Source organism: Bidens hawaiensis, unplaced genomic scaffold (assembly GCF_021521415.1).
Source record: "Bidens hawaiensis isolate Kalapana, Puna unplaced genomic scaffold, B.hawaiensis_p1.1 tig00000459_1, whole genome shotgun sequence".
NCBI classification, from domain to species: domain Eukaryota; kingdom Viridiplantae; phylum Streptophyta; class Magnoliopsida; order Asterales; family Asteraceae; genus Bidens; species Bidens hawaiensis.
In genome coordinates this window covers 149,588-169,771 of record NW_027491031.1, presented here as the reverse complement: position 1 = coordinate 169,771, position 20,184 = coordinate 149,588, and the positions used below count along the sequence as shown (strand labels likewise).

At 37.1% G+C, this 20,184-nt stretch overlaps 1 protein-coding gene and 1 pseudogene across 2 annotated transcripts; both read right to left on the bottom strand.

The window, feature by feature from the left end:
* Positions 1–1,254, bottom strand: LOC143629094 (transcription factor MYB93 pseudogene; annotated as a pseudogene). The gene is made up of 3 exons (XR_013152873.1): positions 962–1,254; positions 726–855; positions 1–601 (listed from the first exon to the last, which is right to left on the bottom strand). The product of XR_013152873.1 is annotated as a transcription factor MYB93 pseudogene (transcript).
* Positions 1,255–12,469: 11,215 nt separating this feature from the next.
* LOC143629086 (uncharacterized) lies at positions 12,470–14,126 on the bottom strand. Its single transcript, XM_077098452.1, has 2 exons — positions 13,878–14,126; positions 12,470–12,901 (listed from the first exon to the last, which is right to left on the bottom strand). The coding sequence occupies exons 1-2, from the start codon at positions 14,100–14,102 to the stop codon at positions 12,470–12,472; spliced, it is 657 nt and encodes a 218-aa protein (XP_076954567.1). The 5' UTR covers positions 14,103–14,126.
* Between the last annotated feature and the right edge of the window lie 6,058 nt (positions 14,127–20,184).

The following is a 20,184-nucleotide window of genomic DNA, read 5'->3' as shown; positions in this document are numbered from 1 at the left end:
TCATATTTGTGGTAAGTTGTGATCCAAGAAAGAGTGACCTTCAATCAGAAATTCCGGCCAGTTATATGTAGAAGCTCCGACATCTCCACCGTAGCTAATGGTGCTCTCACTCTCAAGTGAACCGGTGTTAATATTAGTGTCCATTAATGACGGAATGGAACTCCATGATGATGAAAAATTGACTCTTGATTGGCCATTGTCAAGACCCAAGACTTTATAACCATTATGACTTGTTTGCAAATTCATGGTTGAGACATCATCATGGAGTGGTTGGCTAACATTTTCTTGACTTAATAGTAATGGAAGTTCATTACAAAAATCAATGTTTTCTTCTTGTAATTGAGGAACCGAATTCGTGTTTGTTTGGAGCAAAAGATTATTGAGGTATTCAAGGTTTTGAGCTAATTGATTATGTTCAAGTATTTGTTTGATGTAAGCTAGAGATGCTAGCTGAGGCAAGAAAGAAAACAAGTCGGATCTCGGTTGGTGGGTCATCGGGTCAATACCCATCTGGATCAGTTTTTTCTTCATATGGGTATTCCAGTAGTTCTTGATTTCGTTGTCCGTACGTCCTGGTAAACGAGCTGCAATTGCTGACCATCTTTAAGACAAAAAATCAAACTTTAATTAATTACAAACTCAAGAATTAATAGACAAGAAAAACATGTAATGTTGGTTGACATTATTAAACATTAGTTAATTGTTTAAGATGATAAATTAATTACTTGTTTCCAAGAAGGGAATGAAGGTGAAGAATAGTGTTCTCTTCTTCTTGGGAGAATTTTCCTCTCTTGATATCAGGTCGGAGATAATTTGTCCATCGTAATCTGCAACTCTTTCCGCATCTTTTAAGGCCTGATTGACATATATATATACTTGTATTAGTAAATAATTATTATCAAGTTTGAATTTATGATATATGTATGTATATATAGCTAGGGAGGATATGATCATGAGTGACCAGCATGTTTAGGGAGAGATCTCCAGCAGCCATGGCCATTAGTTTGGATGTAAGTGATAAGCTGTTGATCTTCTTCAGGGGTCCATGCTCCTTTCTTGATCATGTTATTTTCATCACTACTTGTTGGACTAGGTGACCTTCCCATTTCCTTGGTTGGTTAATGGAAACCAACAAATCCCTGGGTGGCTGGGTATATATATACACACACACACTCATCTTTCCTTCTAGAACTCTAGGGAAAACATCAAATAATTAATTTTATAATTACTATTTTCTTATTCTTTTTATTATATGTTATTAACTTTTGTCAAGGTTTATTAAGGATCTAAGAAAAAGGTGGGGATCGGAGGGACCAGTGGTGAAGCTTTGACGAAAACGCCAAGGAAAGGCGGATGAAAAATACATATAATTTTTTTTATAAACGATGGGTTCCGGACTCAATTTTTCAGATCAAAAGAACTTAGATTTAACTAATTCCAAGTGGTCTTTTTTGTTAAAAATCTCTCCACTATTCAAAAATCAAAATGGATTTGGAGGGGGTGTAAAGCGAAGTGAACTTTCAGGACTAGTATAATGATAAACGGGTAATGGACTTAACTATAGGTTGGGTTTAAAGTTAGGTTTTGACTTTTAATAATAATAATAATAGGTAGTGGGTTATAGAATGTGTTTAATATATATGTTCTATTTATTAGTTTAAAAATAAATAGGATTTTTATTTTAATAGATAAAATTTGTAAAATATCAAATTACTTCTTTTGTCATCAATCATAAAATATTTTTCTTAGTGTCAAATTATCTCGGAAGTCTTTCACCTTTCGATTATATATAGCTAGTAAATTATCCCGCGAGTTGCGCCGGGCTGTTCAATCAAGGTCGTTAATGGTGCAGGTGGTATGGCTGACAATTAAGTAGTAATAAACACATGTAAAAGTAGCAGTGGGATGACAAATTATGGTTTTACATATATTTATTCCCAACAGACAATACTAAAATGTGTGCATATTGTATACTTTATGGTTGTCCTCTTATAGGTAGGTGCATATACAAAGTAACTTGGGTTACAGATCCAGAACAAACTTTACCTGGTTATTAGTTGCGGTAACTGTGGAATAGGCGGGCTGACAAACAATGAAGTAGCAGGTGTGGAGTTGAGTTGCATGTCATATGTTCTTAGTGTGCCAGTATACTTTTTGCGAGAGTAGATAAGTAAAAGGGATTCAAATAGTCGTGCTGATTGACTTACAGATAAGTTCGTGGATTTGTTGATGTTACCACCACGACAACCAGTGGTTCTGCTTCAACTTATGATTCATCAACCGCTAACGCATCTCAGGCTTACCCTAAGCGAGTTGTTACTGTTTAATTGAAAAAGGATGGTATTCTAAGTTTCTAGTCTTCATAACAGATAAGAAAGATAGTTTGGCAAAATCTGAAGTTTGCACCTGTCGTTTATGGTTTTCTGTTTTCCACTTTTCCTCAGTGTCTCAAAAGGTGTTATGGCCACAAGACATCCTATGCAATCTGAAATAAGTGTCTCCTGTTAGTATTCGTGATATTGGCTTCGAACATATTTCAGAAAATGTTACATGAAGCAAACATAAGGCGTATTTTGATTGTATTGCCTCTGAACTTTTGTTTTGACTATTTTAAAACCATGAAGTTGTGAACTCTAAAAAAGTTCAAAACATAATGGAGTGGTGTTTCATTAAAGGTTGAATCATGGGGGCGGAAGTGTAAGCTTATAAATAACAAATGCGTAGTCGTGTAAAAATATCTATTAAAAAGGTAAGTACTAAATAAATTGTAAAATACTCCTGCACATTAAGTTTTAACTTTTTTTAGTAATTAAAGAAGCATAGTTTCGGCAAGATGCATGCAGCTTCAGATTAGAAAACCCATGCCGGATTTGTAATTAGGTTTAATTTTAATTTTAAGTGGCCCGGGTCAGTTGATTTTTTGGTTTTAACTGGCTTGAAACCGTAGAATAGACACTCGTAAACAAAATTACATAAATGGGACTGCTCATTGAGCTAGAGGCTGGTTTGAGTAAAAAAATTAGATGTTTACTAGATGCAACTGAACTATAAGACGGATAACGAATTTGGTTAAGGTTTAAAAGAGTCTTTCATTAACTTATCTTTGAAACTGGAAGATACAAATGCATAAATATTTTTTTTTAGATTTAATTTTTTTTATTAACATTTAACACAAACCAAACTACATCTGGATAATGGGTAAGCGAGCAACAAGCTGCGCCGCTATCCCCTTTTGGATCGCAAAGCCTATTCTACTAAATATAAATCCTTGGTTCGCAAAGCATAAATATGAAAAAGAAAACGGGCCAGTTCAGCGCATTGTAGAAAATAATGATGCTAGCTCATTAGATGTAAGTGAACTTTAAACCACATAACGATATTGGTTTTTGGTTTAAAAGTGAACCGAAAACTGAAAGTGGGACAAAATTGTTGCTGGAATTCAATAAAGGACAAAGCTTGAAAGATTGTTATTCATTATTCGGTTTCAAGCAGGTTCGCGAATTCTTAACCGCATCCGTACTATAAAGAAGAACATGTTCGATTAAATACTGATCATAAAACCGAATGCATAATCAGGTTTGATTTTAATGGCTCCGGCTCAGTTCAGTTTTTTAAAAAGCTGGTTTAAAAACCGGATAATGAACAATGAACACATGTAGATAAAATTTTAAAAACGGGCCAGGTGTAAAAACTAAAGATGTTAACTTATTAGATGCAACTGAACCATAAGCCGAATAATGAATTTGGTTTCGGTTAAAGACTGACTCGAAAACCGAACTTGTAATCAGGTTTAATTTTGACGCTAAATAGAAATCAACATTTTCTAGGCAATAATATCTCCTGTTGGTTAATTAATCCTTGAAATGAAGATTTTAAAAGCTATAGTATCTGCTCATAACATTTCAAATGAAAGGCTAGACTGCGTGGTACCTTTTAAGTTGTCTTTTGTAAGGCCCCGAACCCGGTAGCCCTACTTTAGCGTCGGATTTACTCATAAACACATTCCTTCAAATCAGAGTTTATTAAAACTTTTCGCGGAATATAAAACATCAATCATTTGTTACAAAACATTAAATCTTCTCTTTGATACCATAACACAAATCTTTATATTCAAAACATCTTTACTTCTTTCTTCAGATGCCAGCCGTTCAATCCATGCCATGCGTCATCCTCTTGCTAACTCTATAATCGGCTCACCTGCGTGCATACTAAAAGTCAGCTACGCTGAGTGAGTTCTAGTTAATCAGGCAACATACAATCTATTCCCATATATTACTTCCCGTATCCGAAGACACATATTACTACCTTAACCTTGTATAAATATCCATAGGAGGATCGTCACGTAATATCTATTAAGAGAACCATTACCATTACCCTACCATATATAATTTCCATAGGAGGAACACTATACTATCCATAAAAGGAACACTATACCTTCCATAAAAGGAACACTATACCTTCCATAAAAGGAACACTATACTTTATTATTTAATATCCATGTAAGGAGCTAGTCACTTCCCTTGACGATACGTGCAATATCCGAAGATCGTTCACGTACCGTCAAGCAATCAATCGTATCGATCACATATACCATACACGGCATACACATAAAATTATATCCTTTCGTTCATACTTTCTTACTTTCTTTTGTATTATCTTACTTTCATATCTTACGTTATAAAGAGCAATACGCCCTACATTCCTCGAGTATTACTAGGGCTCGGAACCCTCTTCGTAACCATACAACCATACGTTATCATTTCTTTCTTCTATTATCTCTATCATGTTCATACACATAAACATACATAACATACTTACCTTATTATTAGCGCTGCAACCTGACAATACGTGCAATATCCGAAGATCGTTCACGTACCATCAAGCAATCATTTATATATTTCACATTATCCATATAAGGCGTACACTTATCTCTTTAGGATAAGTGTATTAACAAACATATTGAGTATGCACACAGCCCCGAAAACGTAACACATAAATGGGGCTAGAACTCACTTGAATTCTGCTTCTTTTTCTGATAGCTGTAAATCCCTTCTCTATCTGAGCTCGGCTGACTGTACAAGTTACACGTATCAATACTCGTCTGATCTAATCTGGTGGCCTAGTAGTAGCTTACTTAACTCGTCGCTTTTTAATATCAAACTTAGCTCTAGGCGAAGTTAACCTTAGGCGAACTTAGCTGTAGGCGAAGTTACCAGCTAGGCGAACTTAGCTTTACAGCGAAGTTGCCATCAGGCGAACTTGGCTTCAGGCGAAGTTGTCATCAGGCGAACTTGGCCTCAGGCGAAGTTACCAGTTAGGCGAACTTAACTTTACAGCGAAGTTGCCATCAGGCGAACTTAGCTTGCAGGCGAAGTTCATCAGGCGAACTTAGCTTGCAGGCGAAGTTCATCGCGTTGAAGGCGAAGTTGCCCAGATGAAGGCGAAGTTACCCAGACAGCCGCTGTTCGGTTTCTTTTCAGCATTTTGAGCGATTTTAACACCCTTGCTATGGTTCAATATCACCCACTACGCTTCCCGACCATTTTCGGTCGCTTATACACTAAAAAGCTTGGATCTTTAAACCTTAAAGGTCAAGAATCATACCTTTTTGAGCTTGTTTGGATCTCGTTTAACTTGTTAACACAACTAATCGCTCTCTCTCGGACCTGCCCGATTCTTCCCTTGGCTCGGCCGGTTCCGGCGAAGTTAGTGGGTATGTGTGTGTTAGGGAGTTTGGTGAAATATGAAAGATATTTTGGGGTTTAGGGAATATTTATATCCCTGAAATCCCATGGACCTAAGGCCCATTCTCATTTAACCCATCTCTATTAATCCAAATCCATAACCCACGTCCAATACCCAACGCTAGCCCGACCCATACCAACTCATATTCTATTATCTATTTCCAGATAACCCGAGTAAACTTTCCCTCTATTATTAAGTAATATAATTAATATTATCTTGAAATTTCGGGATGTTACAAGTCTTCCCTCCTTAAAGAGGTTTCGTCCCCGAAACCTAACTTATTCCCTATAAAAGGAAAACTTCTTATATTTACACGCTTTATTGAATCGCCTTCGTTTTCTGTGTTACCCTTCTTACTTCCGACTTTGCAGTCATCGAATGGTGGTCATGTGTATTAGCTATTTAAGGTAGCTTGTCCATGAGGCCCTCAATGTACCAAGTCTCGTTTCGATCTTCAAGAGGCTTTGTCCTAAATCATATTAATGCTAAAGCCTAAGTCGACACTCTATCACAACACGTCAATTTATCATGACTAACATGCATTCAGACAATTCGTACCATAATTAATAAACACCAGTCTAAATTTCAGCATAAAACAACACGCATCGAGTCATCAATAAGTTACACATAGATTTAATACTTATGGCTAGCATCTAGCCTTCTTGAATGTCTTCTCTAAGCATACGGAGGAATCTGTTAAACCTCAAGAACTCTTCTCTCCTTCATGTCCTCCCTTTGGCTTCTTGCAATCCCTTTCTAGGTGCCCACGTTCTCCACAGTTGTGACACCTATGGTAATCATTACATTCCCAAGAGGAATGTCCTGCTCTTCCACACCTATAGCAAACACCTAATCCCTTTCTGCACTCTCCGGGGTGTCTCTTCCCACATTTTTCACAAGCAGTGAACCCCTCTTGCCTTGCCTTCTTTTTGCGTGGATCCACCTCATTGGCTTCCTCTGGTTCTGGGGTTGGGTTCTTTTTCTTCGGTTCCATCTTCTCCCCTTCACAGTTGGCAAGGTCCGCATAAATCATCTCGGCCAATTCCACGGCCGAGTCAAATGTTGCGGGCTTACTAGACTTAACCAAAGTGCGAACATTCCGTGGAAGTCCCCTTACGTAACACTTGATCCTTTTAGCTTCGGTGTTCACCATGTCAGGTACCAACCTAGACATGCGGTTGAATTCAGTAGTATACTCCCGTTGTGTCATCCCTCCCGCTTTCAAATTCAGAAACTTCATCTCCACTCTTTCAACTTCTGTATCAGCGCAGAACCTCTTCATCACCATGTCCTTAAGGTCATTCCAACTCATCGCCTTGATCTCTTCACGGGTCTTCCTCTGCTCCACACTCTCCCACCAATACATAGCCTCATCTTCAAAAGATTGAGTGGCATAACCGACAGCTTGGTCAGGACGGCACTCGCTAATGCGGATAACCTTATCCATGGCGGTTATCCACTGAAGAGTAGCGATTGCATCTCCTAAACCAGTCAGCTTAGGCGGGTCACAACCTTTGAAGGACTTATAGTTGCAACCGCCTCGGCCCCTCTTCCTATCATCATCTTTCACAGACTTTACCTCACTCGAGTCACCCCTTTCCCTCTCGTCATCCTTCCTATCATTACCACCTGCCCCTTCAACGGTTCGTTCACGGCTTCCAGCAGATCCTCCGGGTTTCAGGTTCTTCACAGCAGCAACTACAGCTTGAACAATGGCTGCTTGAACTGCAGGGCTAAGTTGAACTTCTTCGTTGTTGTTCTGGTCTCCTCCAGCGGCGCTCCCTTCATCTTCGGTGTGGGAAGCTTCTTCTACCGAGGGTTGCCGGACAAGACGAGGCCTGCCACGACGTCCAGTGCGACCCCCAGTTCCCACAACTTCTCCAGCTCCAGCCATCAGTATTCTTAAAGGGACAACACAAACATCATCACTCAAGGAACTATTTAGTACAAGGATAGCAAGGCTAACAGGTAATAACAGTGGCCAGCTGTGACTAGCTGATCACGTTGCTTTCCGTGTCCTATTCGCTTCCCTTTATGAGTCTATTTGTGCTGGTTCTACTTAAGCAGTTAGTCAAATCAAACAATCAATTACTTATATCCTTATCATTCACGTATCTTTTCTTTCTCATTAACATATATCATTTAATCATACACCTTACCTTTACTGATTTTTGCTTGAGCGACACATGGCATTCTTGAACTGGCATCTTCTTTCTTTTCTTACTTAAATCCCATTCTCTGTTCGAGTCTAAGCATGTAGGATGCTTAAATCTCTCGAACTTATGCTCTGATACCAACTTGTAAGGCCCCGAACCCGGTAGCCCTACTTTAGCGTCGGATTTACTCATAAACACAGTCCTTCAAATCAGAGTTTATTAAAACTTTTCGCGGAATATAAAACATCAATCATTTGTTACAAAACATTAAATCTTCTCTTTGATACCATAACACAAATCTTTATATTCAAAACATCTTTACTTCTTTCTTCAGATGCCAGCCGTTCAATCCATGCCATGCGTCATCCTCTTGCTAACTCTATAATCGGCTCACCTGCGTGCATACTAAAAGTCAGCTACGCTGAGTGAGTTCTAGTTAATCAGGCAACATACAATCTATTCCCATATATTACTTCCCGTATCCGAAGACACATATTACTACCTTAACCTTGTATAAATATCCATAGGAGGATCGTCACGTAATATCTATTAAGAGAACCATTACCATTACCCTACCATATATAATTTCCATAGGAGGAACACTATACTATCCATAGAAGGAACACTTTGCTATCCATAAAAGGAACACTATACCTTCCATAAAAGGAACACTATACCTTCCATAAAAGGAACACTATACTTTATTATTTAATATCCATGTAAGGAGCTAGTCACTTCCCTTGACGATACGTGCAATATCCGAAGATCGTTCACGTACCGTCAAGCAATCAATCGTATCGATCACATATACCATACACGACATACACATAAAATTATATTCTTTCGTTCATACTTTCTTACTTTCTTTTGTATTATCTTACTTTCATATCTTACGTTATAAAGAGCAATACGCCCTACATTCCTCGAGTATTACTAGGGCTCGGAACCCTCTTCGTAACCATACAACCATACGTTATCATTTCTTTCTTCTATTATCTCTATCATGTTCATACACATAAACATACATAAAATACTTACCTTATTCTTAGCGCTGCAACCTGACAGTACGTGCAATATCCGAAGATCGTTCACGTACCATCAAGCAATCATTCATATATTTCACATTATCCATATAAGGCATACACTTATCTCTTTAGGATAAGTGTATTAACAAACATATTGAGTATGCACACAGCCCCGAAAACGTAACACATAAATGGGGCTAGAACTCACCTGAATTCTGCTTCTTTTTCTGATAGCTGTAAATCCCTTCTCTATCTGAGCTCGGCTGACTGTACAAGTTACACGTATCAATACTCGTCTGATCTAATCTGGTGGCCTAGTAGTAGCTTACTTAACTCGTCGCTTTTTAATATCAAACTTAGCTCTAGGCGAAGTTAACCTTAGGCGAACTTAGCTGTAGGCGAAGTTAACAGCTAGGCGAACTTAGCTTTACAGCGAAGTTGCCATCAGGCGAACTTGGCTTCAGGCGAAGTTGTCATCAGGCGAACTTGGCCTCAGGCGAAGTTACCAGTTAGGCGAACTTAACTTTACAGCGAAGTTGCCATCAGGTGAACTTAGCTTGCAGGCGAAGTTCATCGCGTTGAAGGCGAAGTTGCCCAGATGAAGGCGAAGTTACCCAGACAGCCGCTGTTCGGTTTCTTTTCAGCATTTTGAGCGATTTTAACACCCTTGCTATGGTTCAATATCACCCACTACGCTTCCCGACCATTTTCGGTCGCTTATACACTAAAAAGCTTGGATCTTTAAACCTTAAAGGTCAAGAATCATACCTTTTTGAGCTTGTTTGGATCTCGTTTAACTTGTTAACACAACTAATCGCTCTCTCTCGGACCTGCCCGATTCTTCCCTTGGCTCGGGCGGTTCCGGCGAAGTTAGTGGGTATGTGTGTGTTAGGGAGTTTGGTGAAATATGAAAGATATTTTGGGGTTTAGGGAATATTTATATCCCTGAAATCCCATGGACCTAAGGCCCATTCTCATTTAACCCATCTCTATTAATCCAAATCCATAACCCACGTCCAATACCCAACGCTAGCCCGACCCATACCAACTCATATTCTATTATCTATTTCCAGATAACCCGAGTAAACTTTCCCTCTATTATTAAGTAATATAATTAATATTATCTTGAAATTTCGGGATGTTACATCTTTGTTGCTATTGCGGGTGTTGGGCAGCTTACGATGCCAAATCTGAGACAAATAACATATCAATCAAATACCTTGAACATTATTTATCGAAATCCTAATCAAGCTTTAGCAACAAAAGCTGAAATAAGATACGATTTAACTTATTTGAAATGCAATTAATAGGATTCCACTGAAGCTTACAACTCCAAATCTTAGACAAATAGCATACATAATTGGTCGTAACATGCATAACAGGTAGAAGAAGAAGAAAAGTTAAACACAACTCGGATCATCGTTATGTCATTATTTAAAGTGATCGTCGTAGCCTACATATAAAGGCATACAATACATAAATATAGGGTTTGATGTTAACCCTTCAACAAAATCAAATTCAGTAATTGCAGAGAAGCACTTACACAGAAAGCTTGCAACGACAGTCAGGGAAGATGAACGTGGGGCTGCTAACAGGAGAAGAGATACAGGTTTGTGTCATCGTAAAACACCGTCGACAAGGACTCAGACCACCGTTCAGCAGACCACCACCACACAACCGCCACCTTGAGCTCCGATAGGAAAACCGGCAACAATCGATGGAAATCTGCTGAGTTACAAAGAAGACACAGAATCGATCATTAGGGTCAATTGGTTTGTTTTCTGTTATGAAGGGCAGATTGTATAACATCAATCGGGATTTGGGAGGTGAGGCTGAAACGTGGCATAAAGAGGAAAACCTGAAAAAACATGGAATGGATCCGGGTCGGATCCATGTCCAGATTCCCCGGTCTTTAATATGAACGAACCACCATCTTGGTCTTCTTCTCCGGTTACTCAGATTTGCCATAGAAAAGTGGGGGATTGGAGGTGACTGCTAAAAGAATGAACTCTTGTTTACAGACACAAACATATGTGAGAGCCAAGGGTCCAAGAGAGGTCATTTCAATAAATGATAAAGGCTCCGTATATAGAGACTCCATGGCTATCATCATGAACCCTAACCTTTATTGGGCCAGGCCCGGTTAGGGGTTATCTCCACAAACCCCAGCCCAATGGGCCTAATTAGTAGACAATAATAATAATGTAATAAACATAATATATTATGTAATAAATAAAAGGTCGTACCGGGTTTGACGTACCCTACACCTACAGAACCCATATATGGACAATGATGATTGGCTAAGAAAACGGTCCAGTAAGATTCTTATGACGCCAAACTTATTCTTTGCTATAGATAGATAGTTTATATAAACTTTTTTCTCTGTCAATTGAAACCCTTCCTCTCTCTCAATCTGCCTTGTCTACATAAATATTCATGCATGCATCATTGAACAAGTTGATGAAGGAATATATTAATATCAATCTTCAAATGAATTGATAATAATGTTCTTCAAATAAATTTATAAATTATAACAGATCCATTTGAAAAAAATATTCTGAAATGGTAGGGAACTTCACACAAGCTATTGTTTATATTGAGTCATTGACTAACTTATCAATAAGTGTTAGTTACGGCATTTAGTTTATATATATATATATAAACTAGTTTTTATCCACCCGTGTTACGGGGGTTGTTTTATATTATTTGTTCTAATATTTATTTATTTTTTGAATTTATATTTTTTTATTGTATGAAAGTTAATAATATACTTATGGTTTGATGATAAATTGTTTCACAAATAAATGAGATGTTATAACCCGGTTTAAAAGCTATATGGTTTTGATGAGACCCAAGACCCGTTTATTTTTTTTACTATAAAATTGGTTTTTTTAATTATAAATAATACTTATGAAAGTTAATAATATACTTATGGTTTGATGAGACCCAAGACCCGTTTATTTTTTTTAATATCAAATTGGTTTCTTAATTTAAATAATATATATATCTTTTTTAAAATAAATAAGACATTTATTTTTATTATATCCTATTTTATAGGATTTTTGCATCAATAATTTGGTGAGAATAGTTTTTAATTAAATGAGATGTTATAACCCGTTTAAGGAATATTTGGGTTTGGTAAGACCCATACCCATGAATTCGGATCAAATGCATGAGAAGCCTCCATTTAAAAATCAATCAAATCTGGTGACTCCAAAAAAAGGGGGAGCGACCACATCACGACACGTAGGATTTTTATGTCTTCGTTTATATATTTATAGATAGATAGATTCAATATAAAAGAAATTGCTTATAAACAATATATATAAGAATTAGAATATAAGGTATACACTAAATGTGATAATATATAAAAGTCAGTTTATAGTAAAATTTGTATAAAATATAGAAAGTTTTATGATATAAGATTTTACATTTATATATGTTCTTAACTTTCCATTCTAGTAGAAGACAGAACGTACTAATTAACCTTTTTCAGTAACTAAAATTTTACACATTGATAATCAATTAAAGAATAATGAAACATTAATTAATTAACATGAGATCGAGGCTTAATTCTTTGTAAAAGAGACTTGAAGGGTTGGGTGGATGCATGAATTTACAGTTGGGGCATGAAGGCGAAACCTTGAACATCATCACCAACATATGACACTTTTTACAAACTGCTGTCATCATCTCTTGTTGTTGTTGCTCATCATCTCCTCCTTCCAAGGCCAACCAGGATGGTGCTCCACCGCGGCCACTATAGCTATGCTTCTTGGATGTTATCCTTAAAGTCTTGTACTTTGACAAGTTGTCAGCAACATGGTTTTTCTTTCGTGTATCAGATGAGTACCCACATGGTAAGTTGAGATCAAGATCAAGACTCATGTTTTCGGGTGGTTCTTCGCTACTAATTCTAGGATCCATTGAAGTCTTTTTTTGAGTTATTGTGTTGTAATAGTATATTTGGCCAGACTGCATATATATATATTCATTAGTTATTTCAAAAATTAAGATGAAATCTTTGTCACTTGTCTAATATCATACATGTAGTTCTCTTAAAAATCTAAAGATGGGATATCTAGCGGACCCAATAATTTTTTAACCGTAGTCACTTTGTTTTGGCGCTTGAGTTCCATTATATATATTCCAACGTCCAAATTTTCGGTGTATTTACATACGTTATGATAAAAAGTCGTTACAACCTTTAAATTAAGAACAGCAATGATGTAATTACAACCTTTAAGTTATGATAAAACGTCCAAATTTTGTAACTATTATAGCTAACTAAATTGTAAGCACCGTTAAGTAACTAGTTAGCAAGAATAACTAAAGTTTAAATCAAATTCGATACTAATATTTTTTTTTAATTGATTGTTTCTCAAATGCAACATGTAAGAAATATATTAGTTTTAACATAGTTAACTGTAATTAAAATGTAAAGCACTGTTAGGTAACTATAGATAAGTTTATTTTTTCTAATTAAGTTATAAGATCTCAAAGATCGCTGTGATTGAAAGTTTTTAAGGGTCGGTTGAAAAATCGTAATATACCTTATACATATAAAGTAAAAAATAGCTTGTGCAATTGACCCTACACCCTATAAGCTAGGTCCGTCCATGGATAAGATCGATCCTACCAAGAACTCTTGTACTCTACATATTGTTTTGATGATCATATTCAATTTGAAGACTTTAATATTAGTTTTTTTTTCAATTTTTATTTTCACACAAAAGATTACACCCTTTAAATCAGTCAAAACCATGATAGACTGAAAGTATACTTCAATTACCAAAATGAAGAGACTTTTGTCATGATCATTTAATCTACTCAAGAACTTAAAGAAAAAAAAAACTAAATTGTGTTCTACAATCAAGAAATATTAAATGATGAAGGTTCTTGAAGAAGTATTCTTGTATGAATGTAGTTCTTAGTTTTAATTATTAATTACCTTGATATTGAGGCATCGTTGCCATTCCAAAGGCATGGGAGACTCGAGATGAAGCTCAGTGTCAAGCACAAATCTATTTGAGTACCTGTTCTTCGACGAAAGAGGGTTATCCAATAACTCTTGTAGTTGTAATGACTGATCATCACGTTTTCTCTTATTTGAAGAATCTTCACAATCTTGAATCATTGTGGATGTAGGCAAGGGAGATGCATGAAAAGAAACCATTGACTACTCTTAATGAGTGTGTGTTTAAGTTGGTGTGTGTATGTCATATATATATATATATATATAGAAAATGGTTCAAATAAAAAATAATTGTTTTGTGAGAAGTGTGAGAAGGCTTTAAAATAAAGTACACCACCTAAATATGACACTATACCATATAAATAGAAAACTATACAACTTTTAAAAACTACCAATCTCAACCACTAGATCCTAGATCAAAGGGTCTACATCTTTTCTTATGTTTCTCATAAAACTATTGTTTTTTACGTTAACCCTACCCTATATATATATATATATATATATATATATATAGAGAGAGAGAGAGAGAGAGAGAGATTGTGTAATGGTGATGGTAATTGGTAAATGTTGTAGGATAAATAAAACAAGCACAAATTAAACAGCAAGGGAGAATCTTAAAGGGGCAAAGAATTAATGTAAATGACATGCACTTGGAGTGAATTAAGTTTTGAGTCTTGCAATTAATACAACAAAGCTGTGTAGTTAGTTCTAACTCATAAACATCTCTTTCTATCATATTTAAGGCCAAACCAGATTCATATACATGATTATTAGACTTTAGAGCTCTATCACGACTATTCAAGCTGATATGAAAACAATATGATCGGTCAACAATTTGTTTGGTTATGTAAACAAAAATAGTTTCATATATGGCTGTAATTTACGATCCATCAAGTCAATATTACTGTTGTTGATCCCACGTACACATGAATTTTGATTGAATCACTCATGTTCTTAAGTCAATTTTAAATGATATATTGTTAGCATACCATCAAACTTGTTATTTAATGCTTGGTCTTTGGATACATGAATTCAATTTGAATGTATACACTTGTCCATATTAATTCACATGTATAAACTGGTCACCATACACATCGATGACTAGTTACACGTCGTAATCATCTAATTAATAACTTTATTTTAAAACGCGTATTGCTATATTTCCATGAAACTTCACCTATCTATTGGATGTGGCCAATAACATGCTACTTTTTATAAACAAATGCATCTAACACACATCGTTGAGGATATGGTCATGAAACATATAGGAAATATATGGTTTCTAAGACGCAAATTTGGCATTGAAATAAGGTTAAAGTTGTTAAAGTATGAGAGTTAACATGGATGCATGAATAGGACTATATATAAAGTGCATGAGTAGAAGATAAAAGAGTGTAGACATGTAATGTAATGTATCATTAAATAAGAAGTGAGATATATAGTTTGTATAGATGTAGTTGAAGTTGAAGCAAGGCATGAATGCACATAGCAAAAGTTTTATTAAAAGCAACCAACACCAACACCAACACCCACACCCCTCGGCTAATAAATTTGAGACGTCCCTTTGTATTTAAAACATTAGTCATCTCCCCCTGGCCTCCCTTTATAAACTTTTAAAGCTTCCGACAACCCCCTCTACACACTTTAAATCCCACCATCTACTCCTATATATCAATTTATGTCATCTTTCTCCATTTCAAACAACCATAATAAATTATCCTCTCGATCTCTCCATTTTATAATACATTGTATGGAAATATAAAAGGTGTCTTCATATATATATTGAAGAGGTATGCACCCGCCTAAGCCATCAACATGGACGACGGGCTCAGTCGCGCTGTCGGTCCACCTCTTGCTCATACCAACCCCCACCAGCGCCTCCTCGCAAATATTCTTGGCGGGGGATGGTTCAGCAGATAACTTGTTAACCCATGCGCCCGTTGGGTTCTTATGAACATTCTCATCCGCGGGCGCAGAAGTGATCGAGCGCATGGTCATGCGGATAGGAATCACACCAGCCTTAATATAAAAAAAATTTTCAGCCCAGTCATGAAGGCTTTTGAAGGAAACAGTGCAGCACTTAACCTTCTGACTGCGCGGTATGAATGAGAACCAAGAATCTTGGATTTTTGGCTTGTAAAAATATTGAAAGCGCCGAGGGGTGGGCTCCTCGCGCTGAGCTTTGCACATGAACTCAAAATGAGTCATGCGCACTAGTCCACAAGGATGGACTTGGGATATGTGAATCCCATAAAACTGAAGGAGCGCACCCATAAACCTTGTCATCGGAAGACGAAGGTTACAGTGAGTGAAAAAGTGAGAGTATAAAGAGATATAGCAGGTGGGCGGATCTGCCGCCGTTTGCCCGGTCGCCGGGAGCAGACAGCTGTACTCAGGGAGAAAACCCTGAGAGGCGACGAGATTATCGAAGTCAGACTGTTTCAATTTGCAGGGAATCTCATCCCATCTCTTCACCGTTTTGTTCTTCCCCACCTCCTCCGACGAGGCCTCGGCAGCCCGTTTACCCTTGCCGGTCTTCTTCAAAGTGGACATAACTAACGATTTTACACGGCGTTTGCTGGGGGAAATTGTGGTGTCTGGGTTATCAGACATACAATTGGGAATCAAACAGCGGTTACTTTAAGCGCGGAAATCTGGAAGCAAAAGATAAAGGCTCTTAATCGGAATGAAAATTGAAGGAGAAAGAGCTCTGAAAATAACAATGAAGATGATGAAAAAACCACTCAAAAGGCTTGCTTTTATAGGCCCAGGAGAGAGAAAGAAACAGGTAATGATCAGAGTTACGCTCACGCGCCCCCACTCGCAGGTGCAGGCCAACATGAGCGCGACACGTGTTCCTGACACTGTATGAGGAGACATGAAAGGTCACTGTAGCACCTCGAGCACACGAAAAGTCTGACACATAACGTCTCCATCTCTGACGCATGTCAGCACCAACCAACCACGTACATGGACGATTCATTTCAACCAAAAGGATAGAATTTCGCGCAACGCACATATGAGAAATAAAAAAGAAAAGACAGACCCTATTAAAAGAGCAAACTATTAAGTCTAATATCTATCTTACCTCGCTCGCGCGAGACAAGACACACATTAGACTGGGGGGGCTTGAAGAGGTATGCACCCGCCTTAACATCGAGCGGGGCGGGTCAACCCACAAGATATAGACAAGAGGCTTGAAATCTGGATGTCATGAAGACACAAAGCCAAAACCTATGCGCGTGGCGCATATCACATATGCTCACGCATATCACATATGTTCACGCATCACATATGCTCACGCGTATCACATATGCTCACGCATCATATATGCTCACGCATATCACATCTGCGCGTGGCGCATATCACATATGCTCACGCATATTACATATGCTTGCGCATGAAACATCTGCGCGTGAGAATAAAGAGAAGACCTCGCGCATCCCCATGATAGGCGCATATCACACATGCACATAATCAACCACGTCCTTATCCAAATCAGGATAAGGACAACCATGATTGTGCTCATCAGACAACCTTCCAGAAGGTATCCTTTAAGGAATAAAGAATATGCTGATGTTGACAGCTTCCAATGAAGGGTGGACAACTCAGCAAAACCCATGTGTTACCACGTGATTGCACATGGGTCAGGTGAAATACCTTGGTCAGAGAATAATCAATGAAAAAGCACTAGGTGTCCTAAGGACACGTGGCGCGAAGCAATAGGAGGAGGCCAAAAAGGCCCTAATTGGGTCTTAGCCCAATCATTGGAAACCCTAATACTATAAATACCACACCACCTCCACAAGGGGAGGTAAGCAAGAAAATACATTCTAAGTCCTTACTCACTTTCAGATTATTATTATCCTTTCCTACAATATCTTATTCTCACACCGGAGGGTTACCCCAAAGAGGACCCCTCTGTCCCTTTCTAAGGGGTAAGTTCACGGTGCTGCTCGTTTTATAGGTGGAAGAATTCATATTCCGGAAAACCATCGGTGATATAGCACACTCATACCCGAGGAATGTTGATCATATACTAGTAAGTCGATCCACGTTTCTTCATATATATATATATATATATAGTGGAAGCAAATTAGTTGTACTGATTATTACTATGTCAAAAAAGATTGGGCATGTAGAAATATAGTTGAATTGAGATTATGGCAACAAACCTCAAATCTAATCACGTAACTGGCCAAGAAATGCACCCAAATCTTTTATGGATGAATAACTTCATGTTACATGTAAAGACAACAAACTAATTAATCTTCTCACAAGCAATATGATGAACACATGATCGATCAATCCTAAGTAAACCAATAATGTCATGCGTAGTAACAACTCCCAAACGCATTTCAAAGTTTTGCAAAAAGTTATGTGGTGATAAAAAAAATCCTCCTGTAATCATTAATTACCAACGCCCACCCAAAAAAACGAAACAAAACAAAAAAACGAGTAATTAAGACCATGCTAAGTTTTCGTATATAAAATAAAATACCCATCCTCTATATATTGGGGCTTGTAAGGCAGCCCAATATATTGCATATAATCCAAGTTAGGTTTTAACAACACAAGGTTTAGCCCACAATCAAACCGGGCAGGCATCCATTCATAAGTATATATGGCAATCAGGTCTTCATTCAGTCTCTTATTCTACAATTGTTGTTTCATTTTGGAAATGATACTCTCTCTGTAATTGTGAGTATGCATCACTTTCTTTTAATTTGCGTCTGTTAGGTATAAGTACGTACGTAGATGAGGCTGTTAGGGATTTTTTGACGTTTTATTTGGTCAAGTTTTCGTTACGATTTTGATGATGGTGGTGTGGCCGGGGCGGTAAGAGACTGAACTTTAATGCCGAGGTCAACGTTGTTTGTAGCTGTTGATTGTCCAAAACAAATTAACCCATGATCGACAGGTGCTCGTTTTAACTATCCTATTTCATAACAATTAAAAAGGTAAAAAGAAGACAAATTGTAAATCGCTGGAACAAGCTCAAAAGTAATACTACATGGTTGGTAGGGTGTGTTCTGTGTCTTGCTTTGCTAACTCTCTCATGATTATTCTTTCATTCATTCTACATGTATAAACTATTCATGTTTGTAACGATTTCTAGTTTGAATTCAGTGGCGGATCCAGAATTTTTTTCCAGTGGGTTCACTGTTTGGGTCGGCTAACGGTTCAAGATAGTTCGAAGGTTCGGGTCATTTCGACGATTCACGTCGGTTAGGTTTTATCATTAGAAACTGAGATTAATAATAGTTAAACTTAAAAAACATGTTCATGCAAATAAACTTGCAAAGTGATGAGACGTTAACAAGTGTGATAAAAACAGTTAACAATGTCAAATTATAAAGCATGATCATCGACTTATGCTTAGATCGATTTGGCTTACGCAAAAGCCTCCTTGGCCTTGACTGGCGGCCCGATTCATTATGTGGACATGGATCCCTCAAAATAAATATTCAATTTTTCATCAAACATATATACATGATCAATAAAAAATCCTATATGTCAATCAAACAATGAATATTCTAATACTAAGGCTACAAAACTTAAAATATACAAATTATAAATTATAACCGTGTTGTAAATGGTGTGCAGAAAGAGGTGTAATTGGGTCAAATACAAATCTGTATGCTACACGCTTGATGGTAGCATCATCGACTACATCAATCAAGAAAGATAATTATATTAGAATTTTACAATATATGACCATTTATACACGAACATCATTTGTGATTGTGTGATCACACCATTTTGTCCCCAAGAAACTAATAGAGGAGACCAAGGGTTGGGAAATTTTCCCTATAATTTTCATTTTTTTTATTGTATTAGAAATGGCCTATAAGCATACAAACCTAAACAAACTGGAGTACTGGATTAAAGAACAAGTAAACATGAAGTAAAAACCTCACCCACTAACCTAATTAATGCATAGGAAATAAGCAGTAACCATTATCCGTTGTTCACAAATCTAATTACTTAATAACCAGATAACTAAAATAAAATTAAAAACTGGAAGTAACCAGTTAATTAAAATAAAAGTAAAAATAAAAACTGGTTTAGTGTCACGGAGTTATTTTCTTGACTCACGTGCGGCCTTAGAACTCGGTCTAAGTAGGCCTAAAGGGTCGGACTTTGGTGTTTTGCAGCGGAAGACTTAGAAAGAAATGTTGTTTCGTGTAGACACGAATGATTGGTTCTTGTATTCGAACAAGAGAATGTTTCTCGTAGTACTTGAACTTAAGTGTAACATCACGAAAATATAGGGTCAATA